The 18834-nt window shown below is 51.0% G+C and overlaps 8 protein-coding genes across 8 annotated transcripts; 5 read left to right on the top strand and 3 right to left on the bottom strand.

The window, feature by feature from the left end:
* Positions 1–650: 650 nt before the first annotated feature.
* Positions 651–977, top strand: A1O9_00772 (uncharacterized protein; the record flags this gene model as incomplete). The annotated part of the gene is made up of 2 exons (XM_013409935.1): positions 651–918; positions 946–977. The coding sequence occupies 2 exons, from the start codon at positions 651–653 to the stop codon at positions 975–977; spliced, it is 300 nt and encodes a 99-aa protein (XP_013265389.1).
* Positions 978–1116: 139 nt separating this feature from the next.
* A1O9_00771 (SulP family sulfate permease) lies at positions 1117–1422 on the top strand (the record flags this gene model as incomplete). The annotated part of the gene is made up of 2 exons (XM_013409934.1): positions 1117–1225; positions 1268–1422. 2 exons carry the CDS (start codon positions 1117–1119, stop codon positions 1420–1422), a joined length of 264 nt encoding a protein of 87 aa, XP_013265388.1.
* Positions 1423–1461: 39 nt separating this feature from the next.
* Positions 1462–3461, top strand: A1O9_00770 (SulP family sulfate permease; the record flags this gene model as incomplete). The annotated part of the gene is made up of 4 exons (XM_013409933.1): positions 1462–1822; positions 1875–2505; positions 2542–2740; positions 2799–3461. 4 exons carry the CDS (start codon positions 1462–1464, stop codon positions 3459–3461), a joined length of 1854 nt encoding a protein of 617 aa, XP_013265387.1.
* Positions 3462–4757: 1296 nt separating this feature from the next.
* Positions 4758–8513, top strand: A1O9_00769 (5-oxoprolinase (ATP-hydrolyzing); the record flags this gene model as incomplete). The annotated part of the gene is made up of 1 exon (XM_013409932.1): positions 4758–8513. One exon carries the CDS (start codon positions 4758–4760, stop codon positions 8511–8513), a length of 3756 nt encoding a protein of 1251 aa, XP_013265386.1.
* Positions 8514–9088: 575 nt separating this feature from the next.
* Positions 9089–9619, bottom strand: A1O9_00768 (MFS transporter, SHS family, lactate transporter; the record flags this gene model as incomplete). The annotated part of the gene is made up of 2 exons (XM_013409931.1): positions 9089–9298; positions 9353–9619. The coding sequence occupies 2 exons, from the start codon at positions 9617–9619 to the stop codon at positions 9089–9091; spliced, it is 477 nt and encodes a 158-aa protein (XP_013265385.1).
* A 482-nt stretch (positions 9620–10101) lies between these two features.
* A1O9_00767 (iron sulfur cluster assembly protein 1, mitochondrial) lies at positions 10102–10742 on the top strand (the record flags this gene model as incomplete). The annotated part of the gene is made up of 2 exons (XM_013409930.1): positions 10102–10321; positions 10435–10742. 2 exons carry the CDS (start codon positions 10102–10104, stop codon positions 10740–10742), a joined length of 528 nt encoding a protein of 175 aa, XP_013265384.1.
* Positions 10743–12027: 1285 nt separating this feature from the next.
* On the bottom strand, positions 12028–13544 carry A1O9_00766 (uncharacterized protein; the record flags this gene model as incomplete). Its single annotated transcript, XM_013409929.1, has 2 exons — positions 12028–13347; positions 13398–13544. 2 exons carry the CDS (start codon positions 13542–13544, stop codon positions 12028–12030), a joined length of 1467 nt encoding a protein of 488 aa, XP_013265383.1.
* Positions 13545–17136: 3592 nt separating this feature from the next.
* Positions 17137–18444, bottom strand: A1O9_00765 (tryptophanyl-tRNA synthetase; the record flags this gene model as incomplete). Its single annotated transcript, XM_013409928.1, has 1 exon — positions 17137–18444. The coding sequence occupies one exon, from the start codon at positions 18442–18444 to the stop codon at positions 17137–17139; it is 1308 nt and encodes a 435-aa protein (XP_013265382.1).
* Between the last annotated feature and the right edge of the window lie 390 nt (positions 18445–18834).

Below are 18834 nucleotides of genomic sequence, written 5' to 3'. Positions count from 1 at the left end.
TGATTATCGCCGACGGGCGTCAGAACCGCAGAGATGAATATCGTGATTGTCATTCTAGACCTTTCCCCTACCGATCTTGATCACCTTCTTCTTCTATCTTTACGAAGTACAAGGAACCCTCGTACAGGACACACAGTTCTCAGTAGCCGGTAATGCCACAAGCTTTCTTTACTTTCATCTCCGTAGCTCTGGAGGTGCATTATTAGCGTGGCGGGCTCGCTGAGAATTTTCTCTGGTACCAAGGCTGCGCGATGTCTTGTGGTTGTCGGCAAGCGTTACAAGTCAGCCTTTCCCCGGTTTGCGCAGACCTTTATACCTTTTTAATCTCTTAGAATCGCTTGACGGGATCGTTGGCTTCAATCACGCCTTGCAATCCTCTAGACATTCGTCGGTGGTGGGGATACCATGAGTTCATCCTTCATGACACCAATCCCCTCCTATCACCCTCTCTCAGCGATGGCGCTATTTTCGATTGGGCCAGGATGACACCAGCACATGTCTTGGGCTTTTACTTATTCTCTCCTTCACCGATGCGATCATGTTGAGATAATGCGTGTGTGTCATATTTCCCCAGCCTGTGGAATAAGTATCTGTTGAGCTTGCTCTGCAGAACATATCTCTTTCTCACTCCACCGTCTGTGACCCTGAAGATGTCGGAGGTGCCAGCTTCAACGAAAGCCGGTCATTTCGTAGCCAAAACACTGGGTATCGAAGCCGACTACCGCCGTGAGCTTCGAGAAGACCAGAGCGCCTCATCGTCCGAGACCTTCTTCGACCGTGAACCAACGGCGAAAGAGTGGCTGGCCAAATTTACTCCAACAACTGCTTCCGCCAGATCTTACGTATCAAGTTTATTCCCATTCTTGCAATGGATATTTCACTACAATGTCCAGTGGCTTACCGGTGACCTCATTGCTGGTAAGTCATCTTGAGATCTTGTTGAAGGCGCCATTCGGCAGAACTTGGTCTTCCTTTGACCCATACATGTTTCTTGGGAAGCATGTATCAGCATGGAATAATCTATGGAATCCATATCCTTTCTAAGCAAGCATGCTGTTAGAATGCATCTGCTACCCCACAAGTATTACTGTCGGCTTTGTGGTCGTACCCCAGGGGATGGCCTATGCCCTTCTAGCCCAGCTAACGGCTGAATTTGGATTGTATACATCCTTCGTCGGCTTCATCCTCTACTGGGCGTTTGCCACATCTAAAGATATTACTATCGGTGTGAGTATAAGCCTCAAATTTTCAGGGCCCAGCTAACCAGCCAAGACCGTTGCCGTTATGTCAACCATTGTCGGCAACATTGTCCTGAAAGTCCAGCAGACTGATCCTGATATCCCTGCGGAACAGATTGCCAGAGGATTATCAGTCATTTGTGGTGCCGTGCTCCTATTTATTGGCTTGATCAGGGCAGGCTAGATTGTCGAGTTTACTCCCTTGGTCGCCATTACTTCCTTCATGACAGGTGCCGCTATTTCAATCGCAGTTGGCCAAGTACCAGCCTTATTGGGCATCCGGAGGATAAACACCAGAGAAGCCGCATACTTGGTTCTCATCAACACACTCAAAGCCCTTCCAAAAGCCAAAGTGGATGCAGCAATAGGGCTAAGCGCCCTCTTTTTGCTCTACGTCGTCAAGTACTTTTGTACCTTTATGCAAAAGAAACAGCTGAACCAAAAGAAGACCTGGTTTTTTATTTCGACTCTTCGCATGTCCTTTGTTATTCTATTGTATACGTTGATCAGTTGGCTAGCCAATAGGCATATCAACGGTGATGCAAGCAAGGCCAAATTCAGGATTCTAGGGAGAGTGCCACGAGGTAAGGCAATCCACGGCTCGACTGTCTTCATCTAACCAACAATTCCTCCTAGGCTTTCAGCATGCAGGGGCCCCTGTGATCAATACTCGACTCATTGGTCTATTCTCGTCCGATCTGCCGGCCAGCTTGATTGTACTGGTGATCGAGCATATCGCCATCTCGAAGTCGTTTGGCCGAATCAATAATTATACTATCGACCCTTTTCAAGAGCTAGTCGCTCTAGGATTTACGAATCTACTAGGGCCATTTCTAGGAGGCTATCCAGCAACAGGCTCATTTTCTCGAACGGCTATCAAGTCTAAAGCTGGTGTTCGCACCCCTCTTGCTGGTGTATTCACTGCTGTCATAGTCCTTCTAGCACTATACGCATTGACCAGTGTTTTCTTCTACATCCCCATGAGCAGTCTAGCTGGGTTAATCATACACGCTGTGGGCGATCTAATTACTCACCCCAATGTGGTCTACCGCTTCTGGGAGATCTCTCCCCTGGAAGTCATCATTTTCTTTGCTGGCGTTCTTTTGACAATCTTCACCAATATCGAAAACGGCATCTACCTCACCATTGCAGCCTCGGCGACCTTGCTACTTTTCCGAGTTGCTAAGGCCAAAGGAAACTTCCTTGATCGCGTCAGGATTCACTATGTTTCGGGAGAAGAATTGCTACGAGAAGCGGAACGAAAAGCGTACAGACCGGACGAAAAATAAATCGAAACAGTGAGAGAAGCATTTTTACCACTTGAGCACCAGGACGGGTCCAATCCGGACATTGAGGTCGAAACCCCTTTCCCTGGTATCTTCATTTACCGCTTCAGCGAAGGCTTCACATACCCCAACCAAGCTCACTATCTTGACAATCTTACGACTCAGGTTTTGAAGGCCACAAGACGTATGCAGCTCGGGAACTACGCTAAGCTTGGAGTAAGCTTCCCACGCCTCACTCCTGTAACCAGAAACTGACAATGTTTTCTTTTATTAGGATCGTCCTTGGAACGACCCCGGCCCACGAAGAGGCGAGCAAGTCAATCTAGACGACCAACGACCCATCCTCCGGGCGATCGTACTCGACTTCTCTTCCGTAAACCACGTAGACGTCACCTCAATACAAGGGCTAATCGACGTCCGCAACCAGCTGGATCGGCACGCAGCCTCCGAGCTCGTCGAATGGCACATTGCCAACATCAACAGCCGCTGGACCAAGCGCGCCTTAGCAGCAGCAGGATTCCGTTACCCAACCGAGGACTTCATCAACCAGGCCGGTCAGTGGAAACCCGCCTACGGCGTCGCAGAGACCTTCGGCTACCGCGTGGGCGAATCGTCCAGCTCCGATCTCAGCGAAACACAGGTCGAGGCCCGCAAGACCCGCTCCCGCGACATCGAGCAAGCCCCCGAGGCCGACCATCCCAATAGGGAAATACACGATAGAGTGGACGAACATTTCCAGTCCAAGGGCAAGCTCTCTTCCGTCCACGGCGTCAATCGACCTTTCTTCCATGTTGATTTGTCTGTCGCCGTGCACGCCGCCATCAACAATGCAGAGCGCAAGGTCTCTTCTGGACCGAGGTTCTCCGTCAGTGGCGAGAGGCTCATCTCTGAGGAGGACAGAATTGTTGTTCACGAGGATGATATTAAGACTGCATGATGTAGACAGAGTCGTCAAGGAAATTAGGGGGCCAGGAGAAGCCAGGGGAGCACGGTAGGCTAAAAACAAGGGTTCCAGCGGCATTGAAGGCGACTCCAAGGTTATAATCAAACATAGCCAGAACGATGGTTAGAAGTGCAAATGCTGCTCGTAGAGACTCTTGATCATCCTTTCGTGGACGGTTCTACAACGATTCAATGGACTTTTAAGTTCTAGTCAGCCGTGATTTCTAGCAGACGTTCAAATCTCAGAGTGACAGGTCAAAAGTCATGCTTCCTCCATATCCATCCCTTTACATGAATGTAAGACTCGAGTGTTGGAAGTCTTGCTTGTGGGCTCCGTGAAGAGGCAGCAGCGGCGGACAGGGAGAGCCGTCATCGGAGACCTCAGCGAATCAGCCGATGACGACATATTACAGGTGTTTCGCTCACTCAACCGCGGGGTCTGGGAAATGGGATATGGTTGCGCCAGCGATATCTCACTTAATACTACGGCAATGGAGATGAGAATTATTATTACGAAGTACCGTGCCTCTTACATCCTGGGGAAACTACAAGGTCCCGCATATATGAGGCCAAAAGACCATCGGGACGCCGAGCCGATATACAGATGTTTGGCATGCACATTCCTGCCCAAAACGGACGGCCTGCTCTGAACCAAGTAATTCCATGGCAAGCATATCTATCGACGTCGATTAATTTTGTCAACTCTCCTACCAGGACGTTTAGAAGCAGGGCAACTTCCTCGGAGCTTTATCTTTCGATTCGTGGTGCTTACCATACTAATCGATCCCATTCTCCCTTGGCTTTCTTGGGGTCGTTTGAGAGCGGGCTTCTCCATCAGATATATTTTACTTTTGGAGTTTTATATTCCTGCTTTGTAATTGATATTGTACTTTTCCGAAGTAAGAAAGTCTTCTTCATCAAATTCACTGGAAAGGCGAAGCGTAAGCCCAAGCTAGGGTTCTCTGGAAATTTCCCCAATCGACAGAGGAACCTAGGGAGGACAGGATGGGGGACGCAAGCGGGTCTGAGAAGGGCATCCGCATTGCCATCGATGTGAGTTCAGAGATCTCTTTGTTGCTCTTGGATCATAAGCAAATCACCTTTATCCAATCTCAGTACCGCAAAAGGATAAATCCCTTCTAATACAGCATGAAAAAAGCGAGGCGGTACGTTCACGGACTGCGTCGGCAACCCGGGAACAGGGCGGATGGAAGATGATATCATCATAAAACTGCTGTCTGAAGACCCGTCGAACTACGAGGATGCGCCTCTGGAAGGCATCCGGCGGCTGATGTCGAAGTTCACAGGCCGGGACATCCGGCGAGGTGAGGCACTGGACACCAGCAAGATCGAGAGCATCCGGATGGGGACAACAGTTGCGACGAATGCGCTGCTGGAGCGGAAAGGCGAGAAGATGGCCCTCGTCGTCACCCGCGGTTTCAAAGACTGTCTAGAGATCGGGAACCAGTCAAGACCCAAGATCTTTGACCTCGCCATCCGCAGACCAGACGTTCTCTACCAGAAAGTCATCGAGATCGACGAGCGTGTCACGCTCGAGGACTACGCTGAGGATCCCGAGCGGAATCAGACCAAGGTGGAGGCCAAGCACGAGGATTATAAGGACCATGAGCTCGTGGGCGGCTTGTCCGGCGAGGCTGTGAGGATCTTACATAGACCTGACGAGGACAAGGTCAAAGAGCAGCTGAAGAGCCTATATGACGACGGGTTCCGCAGTGTCGCCGTGTGTCTGATGCATGGCTACACGTTCCCCGAGCACGAGGCATTGGTCGGCAAGCTGGCACAAGAAATCGGATTTGAAAACGTCAGCTTGAGCCATGCGCTCATGCCCATGATCAAGCTTGTGCCGCGAACAACCTCTGCTTGCGCGGATGCGTACCTCACGCCGGCAATCAAAAAGTACATCTCAGGGTTCCAGGCGGGCTTCGAAGGTGGTCTTGGAACCGAGAGCGTCAAAAAGGAAGGTGGGGATAAAGGCGCCAGGTGTGAATTTATGCAATCTGACGGTGGGCTGGTGGATGTGGACAAGTTTTCAGGACTACGAGCGATTCTCTCGGGCCCGGCGGGTGGTGTCGTTGGGTATGCTTTGACATCATACGACCCGGAGACAAAGACACCGGTCATCGGCTTCGATATGGGAGGCACGAGCACAGATGTCAGTCGGTATGGCGCCGGTCGATATGAACACGTGTTCGAGACTACAACGGCGGGCGTCACTATTCAGTCTCCTCAATTGGACATCAACACTGTGGCGGCAGGGGGTGGGTCCCGGTTGTTCTTCAGAAACGGCCTCTTCACAGTTGGACCTGAATCTGCAGGCGCCCATCCTGGACCGGCATGTTACCGCAAAGGCGGCCCCTTGACAGTCACGGATGCAAACCTCTTCCTCGGACGCCTCCTCCCAGATTTCTTCCCTAAGATCTTCGGAAAGAATGAAGACGAAGGCCTTGACCCCGAAGCAAGCAAAAAACTCTTTGACGAGCTAACCCAAGAAATCAACAGCAAGACAGACAAGCACATGTCTGCCGACGAAGTCGCTTATGGCTTCATCAAGATCGCGAACGAAACCATGACTCGACCAATCCGCTCGCTGACCGAAGCCAAGGGTCACGATACATCACAACATCGTTTAGCGACATTCGGCGGTGCTGGCGGCCAACACGCCGTCGCGATCGCCGAGTCACTCGGCATCCGCCAGATCCTGGTCCACCGGTATTCCTCTGTGTTATCGGCGTATGGCATGGCTCTCGCAGACGTGGTGGACGAGTCACAGGTTCCCGAGTCTCATGTGTGGGACCTCTCTGGCGCTAAGCGCGAAGGCTTGCAGTCGAAGCTCGACGAGCTGAAGCGGCGCTCGCGCAAACGGCTCCAAGACCAAGGTTTCGACGATGACTCCATCCAGTACGAAGAATATCTCAACATGCGCTACCGTGGCACCGAGTCCGCACTGATGGTCATCAAACCGTCCGCAGAGGAGTCCAAGGACCTGTACAAGGGCGACGAGTTCGCGTTCGGCGCAGCCTTTGTACGTCAACATGAACAAGAATTCGGCTTCACGCTACCAGACAGGGATATCATCGTCGACGACGTCCGGGTCCGCGGTATCGGCAAATCGTTTCGCGGCATGTCGAAGACGGCCGACCAGCAACTCAAAGAAATCAAACCTACAAATGTATCCTCTGACAAGGCCTACGCGACCTCGCAGGTGTACTTCGAAGGCGGCCGGCAAGAAACCAAGATCTACAAATTAGAAGACCTTGATGTCGGAACACGCGTAGCCGGGCCCGCGATCATCGCCGACGGCACGCAGACGATCGTGGTGACGCCGGGCGCAACGGCGCTGGTGATCGAGACGCACGTAGTGATCAACATCGGAGAGGAAGCGGCGGCGAAGAGAGCGAACACGTCGGAGGTCGACCCAATCCTGCTCTCGATCTTCGCGCACCGGTTCATGGCGATCGCGGAGCAGATGGGCCGGGCGCTTCAGAAGACGTCGGTCAGCACGAACGTCAAAGAGCGGCTTGACTACAGCTGCGCCCTGTTCGACGCCGCGGGCGGCCTCGTCGCCAACGCGCCCCATCTGCCCGTCCACCTGGGTTCCATGTCGACGTGCGTGCGCACGCAGGCGAAGATCTGGGAAGGCAAGCTGAAGAAGGGAGACGTTGTCGTCTCGAACCACCCTGAGTACGGCGGCACCCATCTCCCGGATATCACGGTCGTGACGCCCGCTTTCTCGTCGAGCGGAGAAATTGTGTTTTACGTGGCGAGTCGCGCCCACCACGCGGATATTGGAGGCATTCTCCCGGGCTCCATGCCGCCGCACTCCCGTGAGCTCTACCAGGAGGGCGCGGCGATCAAGTCTGAGAAACTTGTCTCGGAGGGCCAGTTCGACGAGGAGCGCATCACGCAGATCCTGTACGAGGAGCCTGCCCAGTATCCGGATTGCAGCGGGACCCGGTGTCTTGCGGACAACATCAACGATCTCAAGGCCCAGATCGCGGCAAACCAGAAAGGCATCAACCTGATCAGCACCCTGATTGAGGATTATGGCGAGGATGTGGTGCAGTACTATATGCACGCTATCCAAGACAATGCGGAGCGGAGCGTGCGGGAGCTGCTGAAGGACGTGAGCAAGAGATTCGAAGGCAAGGATCTTCAGGCCACGGACTACATGGATGACGGGTCCCCAATCAGCCTGCGCGTGACTATTGACGCAGAGAAGGGAGAGGCGGTGTTCGACTTCGACGGCACCGGGCCCGAGGTCTACGGCAACATCAACGCTCCAGAGGCGGTGACGTACTCTGCGATCATATACTGCCTGCGCTGTTTGATCGATCAGGACATCCCGTTAAATCAGGGGTGTTTGAAGCCCGTTGATGTGAGGATCCCACCTGGCAGTTTCCTGAGCCCGAGTGAAAAAGCGGCCGTGGTGGGAGGAAACGTTCTGACCAGTCAGCGCGTGACCGACGTGGTGTTCAAGTGCTTCGAGGCCTGTGCGGCGAGCCAGGGCGATTGCAATAATCTGACATTCGGTTTTGGTGGGAATCTCAAGGGCGGTGCGCAGCAGAAAGGATTCGGGTATTACGAGACAATTGCTGGTGGGAGTGGTGCTGGTAAGGACTGGGAGGGGACCAGTGGAGTTCACACGCACATGACGAATACGAGAATAACAGATGCGGAGGTGTTTGAGAGAAGATATCCTGTCATTCTTCGGCAGTTCAGCCTGAGGGCTGGGAGCGGTGGTGTTGGCCAGCATAAAGGGGGTGATGGTGTGGTTCGTGATATTGAGTTCCGAATCCCTGTCCAAGTCAGTATCCTGAGCGAGCGCAGAGTGTACAGGCCGTACGGTCTGCATGGTGGTGGCGACGCACAATGCGGTAAGAATATCTGGGTTAGAAGAATCAAGAAGGTCATGAAGAAAGGGTCGGGTGGTGAGCATGAAGGAAAGCAGCGTGAGAGTGGGAAAGACGATGAGTACGAGGAAAAGTATATCAGGTATGCCACCTGTGATTGTCCATGCCTTCGCTAGTGCTGGTCGTTTGTTGGGAGAGCTCTCAATGCTTGAGCTTTCCCATCTTCGTTGCATATGCCTGGAGGACCATGCTAATGATCGGCAGTCTCGGAGCCAAGAACACAGCGTCCATGTCCCCTGGTGAAAGAATTATTGTTGTAAGTCCGGCAGATCCCGACATTTTTGTCAAACGGAACAGAGTGCTAATCCTCGACTTTCAGCTAACTCCTGGAGGAGGCGGTTACGGCAAAGCTGGTGAACAGAGCAAGGTGCAGCTCAGAGAAGATTATGAGAAGCACTGGAAGAAGGGCAGCTTGGGTTCCCGATTAGCTGAGTGGGAGAGTAGTTCTTGAGATCATTGGTCAACTGTTGATGAAAGAGCCATGCCGCCCTGCACTGTATCACAGCAGCATTCATAAGCTTCCCCACCAACCAAGACCACGAATAGAGACACTTAGAACATACCTGAAGGTGTTGTAAGCGCAAATGTTTTATATGAAGCACAGGTCTATTGGATTATATCTTCAATTAGGCAGATGGTGTAATCATCCGTAATGCCAGGAGTGATGGTTCGTGTTAGTGAAGCTGGAGCATCACTCTTCTTCATCACTAGTCGCTTCGATGTTGGCCTTCTTGTCTTCGATTTGGTCATCGTCATCCCCTTGGTCATCCTGGTCACCACCTGCTGCTTGCTGACCATAATTGGGTCGAGGGATCGTTTCACCTTTCTGCTTCAGGGCGCTTTCGATTTGAGGCATGATATTGATGAGGGCGGAGTATTGCTCAACAGTCATGGAGATTCCCTATCCGATTTTATGAACATATGCTCCATGGTCAGCCTTGCGGTTAGAGCTCACCTTTTTTCCGGGGAGCCATTCATCATCCTTTTGATAATATTCCCGGACATTGACCATTTGTTTACCCTTGAAATCAGATAGGGTGACACGCCTGGCTTTTGAGATCTCCCAGTATCGGTTCCCATCCGAGTCGAAGAGAGGTTCCGAGGCAGGTTTGAATGCAGCTCCAGATGATGCCTTGCCGCGTTTTGTAAGGACATCAACATCAACGTCACTGTCGTTGTAGGTTTGGTTCGCTGCCTTTCTCTTCTTTGATGGGAAAGGCATTATGGCGATTGTGGAGTTGCGGAAATGTAACCTGTAGTGACGAGCAGTGTTTGTTGAATCCAAGAGGGTGGATTGTGAAGATTCGCTGGTGCTCCTACGCGTGTGGTGCCAGTGCCCTCGAAACTACGCGTCTGCACGTGAGTCCGAGTGTTCAACGCGGAAAGAGCAACCCCAAAGGGCGCGTAGATGCGAAAACGTCATACTTTCCAGAAGCTTGGCGCTATTCCAGAAGAGGGCTAGCGGAGTTTTAATGGGGTCCCTTGTCCGTTGGTCGTTGGTCCCCGCTTCGCTCTTCTCTTCCCGCTCCAAAGATTTGCCTCCAGGGTTTGCCTTCTGTCGTCAATCATTTATCCAACACACCCCAATCGTACAAACTCATCAACCCATTCCACCTCTTCACCATCTACAACTATCTCAACTTCTCTCTAGCAACCTTATAACCTCATCAAAAAGCCCTCTGCACATATACACAGTCTTCAGCCATGTCTCGAAGAGCTCTTCTGAGCGTACCTCGCACCATCACCACTTCGGTCCAATCTTCCGTCCGATCACCACTTGCCTCCAGAATTGCATCGCCATTTCTAAGACCCGCTGCCGTACAGCCATCTCAGAGACGGTCATATCATGAGAAGGTGCTCGATCATTATTCGAATCCTCGAAATGTAGGGTCTATGGACAAAAACGCAAACGATGTTGGTACAGGTGTGTCAACTACTCATATCTTATGGCCGAGCCCGAGGCCGCGCAAATTCACCGCGGACACTCCGATCATCGGTCTTTTCATGATGGAAACTGATTTTTGATAATTCCTTTAGGTCTTGTCGGTGCCCCCGCCTGCGGTGATGTCATGAAACTGCAGATCAAGGTCGACCCCGATAACCAGACTATCGCCGATGTAAAATTCAAGACCTTTGGCTGCGGATCGGCTATCGCTTCGTCCTCATATTTGACCGAACTCGTCCGCGGCATGACCCTCGAGCAGGCCGGAAAGATCAAGAACACCGAGATAGCAAAGGAGCTCTGTCTACCCCCAGTCAAGCTGCATTGCTCAATGCTTGCTGAGGACGCCATCAAGTCGGCGATCAAAGACTACAACCGCAAAAGTGATGAAGCATCTCACTGATTTCGTGTTACGTGACTGACTTGTTTCCAGATCCTCGTGCGAAGGTTACTGATCTAGGATCAGCATCAGCTTCGATGCCACGAATCGAGATCGAGAAGGTGACAAGCGCCACAGCATAAATCCAACCTCCTGGACACGCATTGCGTGTCCAGGAGGCTTAAATTGTCTGTACCTGTAACATCTTAACGCATCGAGGCAATGATAGTCTCGATCCCAAGGCACTCGAATCACGACTCATATCTTATCTGGTTTGTAGTCCTATTGCTGGAAATGGCTTACGGAACAGGGATACCGGTCTTTGGGATGCTAGAAGTGTCGGCAAACTGAATGGACCAGGTAAATGGACCAGGTCCATGAATTTAAAAAATTGAATGGAGAGGAGGGCGAAGGCGGGAGGATCTCAACCACATCTCCATGGACCTTGCGGAGTGGAGGACAGGGAAAAAGTGAATGTTTCATCGCTCGCTTTAAACATGTCTTTCCTTGGCTGGAAAGTGTCGAGTTTGCTATTATGCAGTGTGGTGTTTTTGAAATTCAACTTCAAATTCAAATACCTAGCCCACCTGATGTGCAGGCGTCATTGCCTGCCTTGTATGCTAGCTAAATATATAGTCTTGAAAAGCACGAAAAACATTGATAAGAGACACAAGCTCCGCTGATCGAAGTGTTTTTCGTGTCTTTGGGTCACCTTTCCCCTTGAAATAGTTTGAAAATACTCCCATATCCACGTGGAGAATTAGTTGCAAAGTTGAACTTGGGATGGATCAGATAAGAAACCCAGGTGTCGTTGGCATGCCAGTGTGCCCGGCAAGGTCGGCTTCAACTAACAACATGATGAGCTGCCGTTGAAACAGAGAAAAGTTCGCACTTTCTTCTGGAATCAATACGCGTTGTAGCAGAAATATTATTGTTTTATCTTTCGCTCTCTAACGTGTACAGCCCTAGTTTCGGCTCTTCATAAACTCATAACGCCAGTCGCTTGCTGAGAATGCTTTATGTTCATATCTTTACTTCATCAATCGTCGGCCAGTCCCATCAGTGCCAAGGGTTCTATCTCTGATGATTGTCTGTCTGACACGTTGGACAATTTGACTTCGGGTGAGATTGCCGATCCTCCCTGGCGTCTCGAATGCTCTCAGTGCAAGAGTGAACTTCCATACTATCTAGTTGGGGCCCTGCGAACCGAATGAGAAATCGACTCAGTGACTTGGAATATGAACACCAGGGAATTGGCTGTCTACTCAGGACTGGGTACCCCATATTTCATCTGTGTGGCAGGGTTCGGCTAAAACTCTTCCATCATGTCTTCATCGAGGCCGTCGACCATTGCTGATCTTCCGGGATCGGTCTTCTTCGCTTCCTCCCTGGCCTTCTTTAACCTTTTGAGATAGTCAATATACTCCTTGGAAGTCTCCATTCGGTGCTCAGTATCTTGGATATGTCTGAGCAACCCTTGGAGCTGTAGAGTCTGAAGTGCGAGGGCTTTCTCCACTTCAATTTCGCTCTTGAGTGATACTGATGGAAGATGAAAGCGTAGGATCTCTTCTCCGGATTCTGAAGTTACGAGCATGGCATAAAGCTCTCTCTCGGCAATAAGGCTTTGAAGATACATCCTGGTCTCGGTCAGATCTTCTACATCGGCTGATGTTTTCCTTGCTACCGCGGTCAGTGGAAGAGCCGCGAAAGTTCGGCCCAGACGTAGGATTGTGAATTTCCTGAATGCTTGGTAGACCTCCATCATGAGACAGTAGTTTCCATCCTCTTGCCACAAAGAACTTCCTGCCTCAATCTCTGATCGGAGTTTGTCGAGGTCATTGCTCTGAAATGCATCAACAACGCAGTCATAAGGTTTGGCGAGCGCCTTGATGTGCTTCAGAGAGCTTTGTGAGACGTTCTTAGGTGATTCTGGGGTGGACCCATTCTGAATCAGACCAACAAGCGCCCACTTCCGGTAGGCTTCAATCTGTAGCATGCTCGCAACATTTGGTATTGTCGGTGCGGAAAGAACCACCTCAAGAAAGAACAAAGCATCCTTGTAGCGTCTTGCTCCCAGGTACGACAGAGCACCCAGTAGATAATATTCCAGGAATATTCGGGAGGTGATGGGTTGGGTGAGGCCAGTTGCTGGGTTCAAGTATGTTGAGTTTTGATCTGTGCCTGAACAAATGCAATTTTTCGAGCGGTTGTCAAGTATTGTGGGTATGTGATAAACTGGGCGATCCAGAATGTCGACGGCCTCAGCATAAGCTTGGGCAAGAAGACATAGGCGAATGAAAGTTCGGTGAGTCGAGGTCAATATTGAAGACGTACTGTCAAGTCGAAGTATGACATGGTGAAGTAGTTGAATGGCAGGGATGTAGTTCGAGGTTTGCTCTGCACCCAGCGCGACATATTCGACTATGCGTACCAACTGTGTTCCACAATACCGGACCTGTATGAGATCGAATTCTAAAAGTATTTGGGTGATGTATGGCCACAACGACCCCTCCGGCAACACGCTGGAAGGTAATTGGCGAGGTGCAGCCTTTCCACTGGCTGCAGATGCGTCGATGCTCGCTAATAGCACATAGAGGAAGGTGATTGTATGCGTAGATGGTTGAATCGCCTACAACGGTGATCAGTTTCATTCCTAGTTGGTCGCTGGGTTGGACATACATCAAGATGATCTCTTGCGGCCAACTCTTGTGCGGAAAGCTTGGTCAACTTTGATAGCAGGTCCAAGGCCTTTTGCTCGAATTGACCTTCATCTGCGAGAAGCAGGGTCGGATTCAAAGCGTCACTATCCTCCAAGATCTTATCCATTGGGGGCAGCTCGCGTGCGCGCGCTGAATGTCCGCGAGTGATTAAGAGGCTGCCATGTGGGTGCGCGAGTTTTGAGGTAGTTCGGCTTGGTTGTATCTAAGGTGGTGAAGGATGTGGGAACAATGGACGACGACGGGTGGCTTAAGGGGAGGGGAGGCCAAAGACTTGAGATAAAGCTTTAAAGACAGACAATCTGTGGTGGACAAATACCAGCCAAAGTGACATTTCCTTTAGGCTGCGCTTGCGTCAATCATCGCTAGCCCGATCATGCCTGCCCGCACGCACCTGCGCTTCCCCAAGGTCTTGGCAATATTAATCACGTGAGACTGATGAGAGCCTGATCTTAGGTAAGCAGGTGGTGCCAGGACGCCTGGGTGACGCCAACCCAGCCAACCTCATCACTAAACCACAATTGGTGAACAGCCACACCAAGATCGGAAAATTGTTCAACGACACAATCGCAATACCTGCCTTCACAAAAGCCTGCATGCTGGATTGTTAACACCATGGACCATTTTCAAGGTTAAAGGTTGGTGAACCATCCAGCAAGTATGTCATGCGTATGTGAACGAGGAAGCTGTACTCCATGGTAAGGGCCAGATATGCAGGACTCACTCCCTCGTCTATCTTCTGCATTCTCCGTATCTCTAGAGCCTTTTTCACAAAAGGACCCCATATATGTAGGTAAGTGACACCCAGCCACTCACCAATAATCGACCATGGAATGCGGCTTTAGGCAATGCCCAAATCATTACAAAGCTTAACACAATCTTGGTCAAGCCAAGGATGAACATCGAGTCTGAATCAGCCTGGCCCACGGATCCTTGCTGCTCGGCTTCAGCCCCATTTGACCACCTCGTACTTACCAGCCACAGACAGAGTACGAAATAAAGGATTTTGATCTGGTATCTTGCCAATAAAGTCACAGTCGTGTGGTCCAACCTCTGCAACACACAATTTGCCAAGCTCACACCTCGCCTCTACCAAGCACCGATTTCAGCTCTTAAAAGCTTGTAGCCAATACTTTCGAAGAGTCTACATTGGCAATGGCTTGGGGACGTTGGCAATACCATCTAATGCTCCCAGACCCTGAATTCTTGCAAGGACTGTCCTTGATACTCGACTGTTCATATATCTCCGATAAAGCCGTCAGTTCTGCCCCAAGTTCAAACTACAGCAACCTGCATCAATGTGTACCTAGGTAGCAAAAGCAAAGCTCATAAGTCAAGACATGCGGCTCACAGTCTCCGAGATGCTGTGGATATATTGAAGACGGTCTGTGTGAGAACGCCTAGCGGTGGTACGCTCGTGTTGCGAATGAAAACAAGCAAACACAGCCGAGTCCAACACGAGCATGGGCTATACGGTCAATAGACTCACTGGATCGCTGGGCTGCCGGGCACCAATAATTTAAGACCCTCACGAACGCCAGACGGAGGCTAGAAACTTTTCTTCAAAGGCGAGCTCTTTCTCTCCATCTCTAACCCCCATCACACATGTCAAACACTACAATGCTGTTCTCATTGTTGTTAGGCACCGTAGCCTTAACGACAGCTTCTGATGATCCTCATCAACAGGCTGATTTGTCTATCATGAACGCTGTCACACCCAGTCCCAAACCAACCGTGAAGCCATTCCTGCAACCGGAATTGCTTCGGCGAGACTCTCAAGCGTTGCTGATGGCACCAGATTACACATGCGGATACGTGGATGGTCGGGCTGGTGAGTAGTCCTCTTGTACAGGAGTATCGACCCTTTGCTCACCATCTCACCAGGTGCTCTGGTCACATGTGAATATGGGAACTGCATAGTCTCGAGTGGAGCGATTGGATGTTGTGATAATGGTCTCGAGGCCGAGTGCGAATACCAGAATATCTGTATCGACTATGTTGCTTTCTACACCTCCTCAGCTTGTCCCCAGGGTTGTCAAATGGACCCAAATACTGTGAAATGGTACCTGCACTTGTTCGCCTCCGCCTTGCAAGAAACGCTCTGACTATATGATATAGTACTAACCAAAATTGGCCATACTGTATCCCACACACCTTTCCAGCCCTAAACGCACTTTACTACACTTGCGAAGACTCGATCATTGGAACTCTTACAGTGGAAACAAATCCTAGCGGCCAAGAACCTCCGCGCAGTTGGAACACGCTTTATGAAGATGCCGCATCGTCAAATACAATCGCGACCACGGGTACGGGCACGGGCACAACCGACTCTTCGCCTACCCAATCCAGCAGTGGTACTGGGGCACCCTCAGGTACAGCAGCGTCGACGAGCTCCAGTGATTCCCAGAACATAACAGATGGATTGTCTACACGTACTATCATTGGAATTGCTGTTGGTGGATTCCTTTTTCTCTGTGCAGTGCTTGCTGCAGGTGTATGGTTGTGTTTGCGTCGACGAAAGTTACATGGTACCAGCCACCGTCCACCCCAGGAAACACACTATAGTAGTCCTCCTCCACCCTTACCACCTCCAGCATTTGTTGCAGCACCATATCCTCCTGCAGGACCAGTGCCAAAGCCATTCGAAGGTCGTCCGTATCCAGGATATGGAATTCCTACCGGCAATCCCCAGCCTCATAACTACGCCTATGGCCCTGTCTCACCTATTGCATCGCCACCTCTTCCGGCCCCACGTTCTGAATTGAGCTCTCCACCTCCATTGCAACCTACGAGCTACGAGCTCAATTCAGCATCTCGTATCTCTAATAATTATGCTGAGCTACCTGGCGGAAGGGGTTACAGGTAGCCTGATCGGGTCACCCGACTCTTCTGCCAGGACCTAATTGGCTCTGCCTCTAGGCTCGTCGGCGACTGCAAGCCTTGCAAGAGACCTCGCACGAGACCTCGCACGACCATGACGCCGCTTCAACGGCACACCTACTAGAGAACTAACCAATCTATGTACATTCCTTACCGTATCGAGTGCCCTAGGTGCCTGATATTTATGTTTTGAGACGAGTTACGCCAATGAAGACCAGACATCCACTCACCCTGTCTAACGTTTGATAGCAACGATTAGGGCAAGCCTATGTTTCCCCAAAAAGGATTAACTGACACCTACCCCTGCCCCTTGATGCCACATAGCATTGTCGCAAGGAAGAATGAATGCATTAGGACGGAGATCAGAGACACTCCTCCTAGTTTTAAAGCAAATGTTACAGCCCTCGCCTATAAATGTTTCACTGGTCTTTGACTTCCCGCATCCATTAATTTCCCTTTTCAAGTCGAATTTGCATGGTGGGCACCGGTGGCGGTGTTCCTTTTGACTCCCGCTTTCCTGAACATGTATCTGCATGCCTAGGTTGACCGACCATAGCCACACTGTTATTCAAGAACATGTGCAACATAAAGCAAGTCATTTCTCCAGAGCGTCGAACGGGATGTCCTACATAAATATCGTATGCCACGAAGCATCGCATGGCGACAAGAATTCCTCCACGGTCGCATATCTCGTAAGCCATTTCCAAGTAGGTGCAAGACAAGTGGAGCCAAGATTACTACAACAAAGCGGTGGCAGCATAGGCGACTCGTGAATCGTCTTTCTAAATGGAGTATAGACAACTACCTTCTGTCTATCGTGTCTATTTATTCTGGGCCTGTACCGGGTTAGGATTGCCTTTATAATGGAGCGGCTTCTTCGCGAAGAAATCCTCCCTGATCTCATTTGTTACCGCCTTCCTCCTGACCTGGAACTGTGCGACGTACTCCTGCAAATACTTAATACAAATCTGCTTGATCTCGCCAGTCATCATCTCGCCAGACTCGTAAGCCTTCTTGATGCGGGCGAGCTCGACGTCGTCCTCCATGAAGAAGGTCAGGTACTGGAACGGCACATCCGCTTTGGTGTTGCCACCTAGCTCGCGCTGTTTCTCCGCCGTGTCCTGGCCCCCGGAGAAGGCAAAGCGGTTGATTTTGTTCTTGATCTGGTTCGGCGTGTCGGTCAGGAAGATCGCGGACGAGTCGACGCTCGCAGACATTTTCGACCCCGGGCCCTGCAGCGCGGGGAGGAAGATGGAGTGGATGATCGAAGGCTTTTTGTACTTCATTTTCTCGGCGTTGTCGCGGCATTGCCGGAAGTATGGGTCTTGGTCAATCGCGCACGGAATCAGGCACGGGATGTTGCGCACGCCAGGGCCGGTGCCGAAGATGTGCGGGAAGGATGTCGCGAAGGCGGTTGCCGACTGGATGGAGCAGAAGAAGAATTCGCCGACGTTGTTGCTGTCGTTGAACCCGAACGTGCCTTTGATTTGGTTGATGGTGATTCTCGTCGCCATGCGTGTCACGTTCTCGTAGAACGGCCCGCCCATGAAGCCGAAATCGGAGAAGATGAATGTCTTTGCGGGATCGAAGCCGATGGCGATGATGTCCTTGGCGTTTTCAACAGAGAATCTCTGGCAGTCTTCGACCTTGAGTTTGTCGGAGGAGTGCATGTATTTCTCGTCGTCGGTGAGCTGGATGATGAGCGGGCAGTCGAAGACGTCCTGGAGAAACTTGGTGAATTCGAAGGGGACCGAATGGCCGACGTGCATGCTGTCACTGCTCGGCCCTCGTCCTGTATAGAGATAGAACGGCTCGCCCTTTTCATATCTATCCAGGATTTTGGTGAGATCTCGGTGTGATAGGACAATGCCTCGCCGCATGAAGCGGTGTGGTTTCTTGCCAGTCACTTTCTCAAATCGCTCAAGGAGCTCGGCCGTGATGGGAGTGGCTCCAAATTGTCGTGTGAGTTTGTCATAGTCAACTGGCAATAGTTTACCTGTTGCGTCTACACCACCAGATACCTCGAACGGTGTGATTTTTTGTTCAACGGGTTGAGAGGGGGCTTGGTCGGCAAGTGAAAGTGTTGTAAGATTGGGTGGTTGACCCGGCTCATCTGCTGGGGTAGCCATCTTGGATGAATAGCAGGCCAATCTGTTTTCGAGATTGTTGGCCCTGCTTCACGGATATTTTTATATGTGAGTCAGGAGCAAGTAGGCTGGATCCCCGACACGGCATGGACCACTTGATTTTGGGTGGAAGTCGCCCACTTCCCCTTTTCTGGGCGGGTAGAGCCGTGTGATATCTTGGCAGTCGTCGATGACTCAGCTATAGTCACGTGACGCATTATTGATTAGATTAGATTTCGCGTCTGTTCTGTGGACGGAATTAAAAAGCCACATCGGGCTGATGTTGTACAAGGGAGCATTTGGGGGCATTCCACCTCCGCAGCCAAGCTTCTCTTCTGTGCTTTTCCATGTGGCTGCACCAAGTCCGAGTCCTTGATTCTGCCGATCCAAGAG

The sequence above is a fragment of the Exophiala aquamarina genome, assembly GCF_000709125.1.
Source record: "Exophiala aquamarina CBS 119918 chromosome Unknown aczIA-supercont1.1, whole genome shotgun sequence".
Classification (NCBI taxonomy): Eukaryota; Fungi; Ascomycota; class Eurotiomycetes; order Chaetothyriales; family Herpotrichiellaceae; genus Exophiala; species Exophiala aquamarina.
The sequence above is the reverse complement of the archived record's forward strand: the minus strand, read 5'-3'. Positions and strand labels throughout refer to the sequence as shown.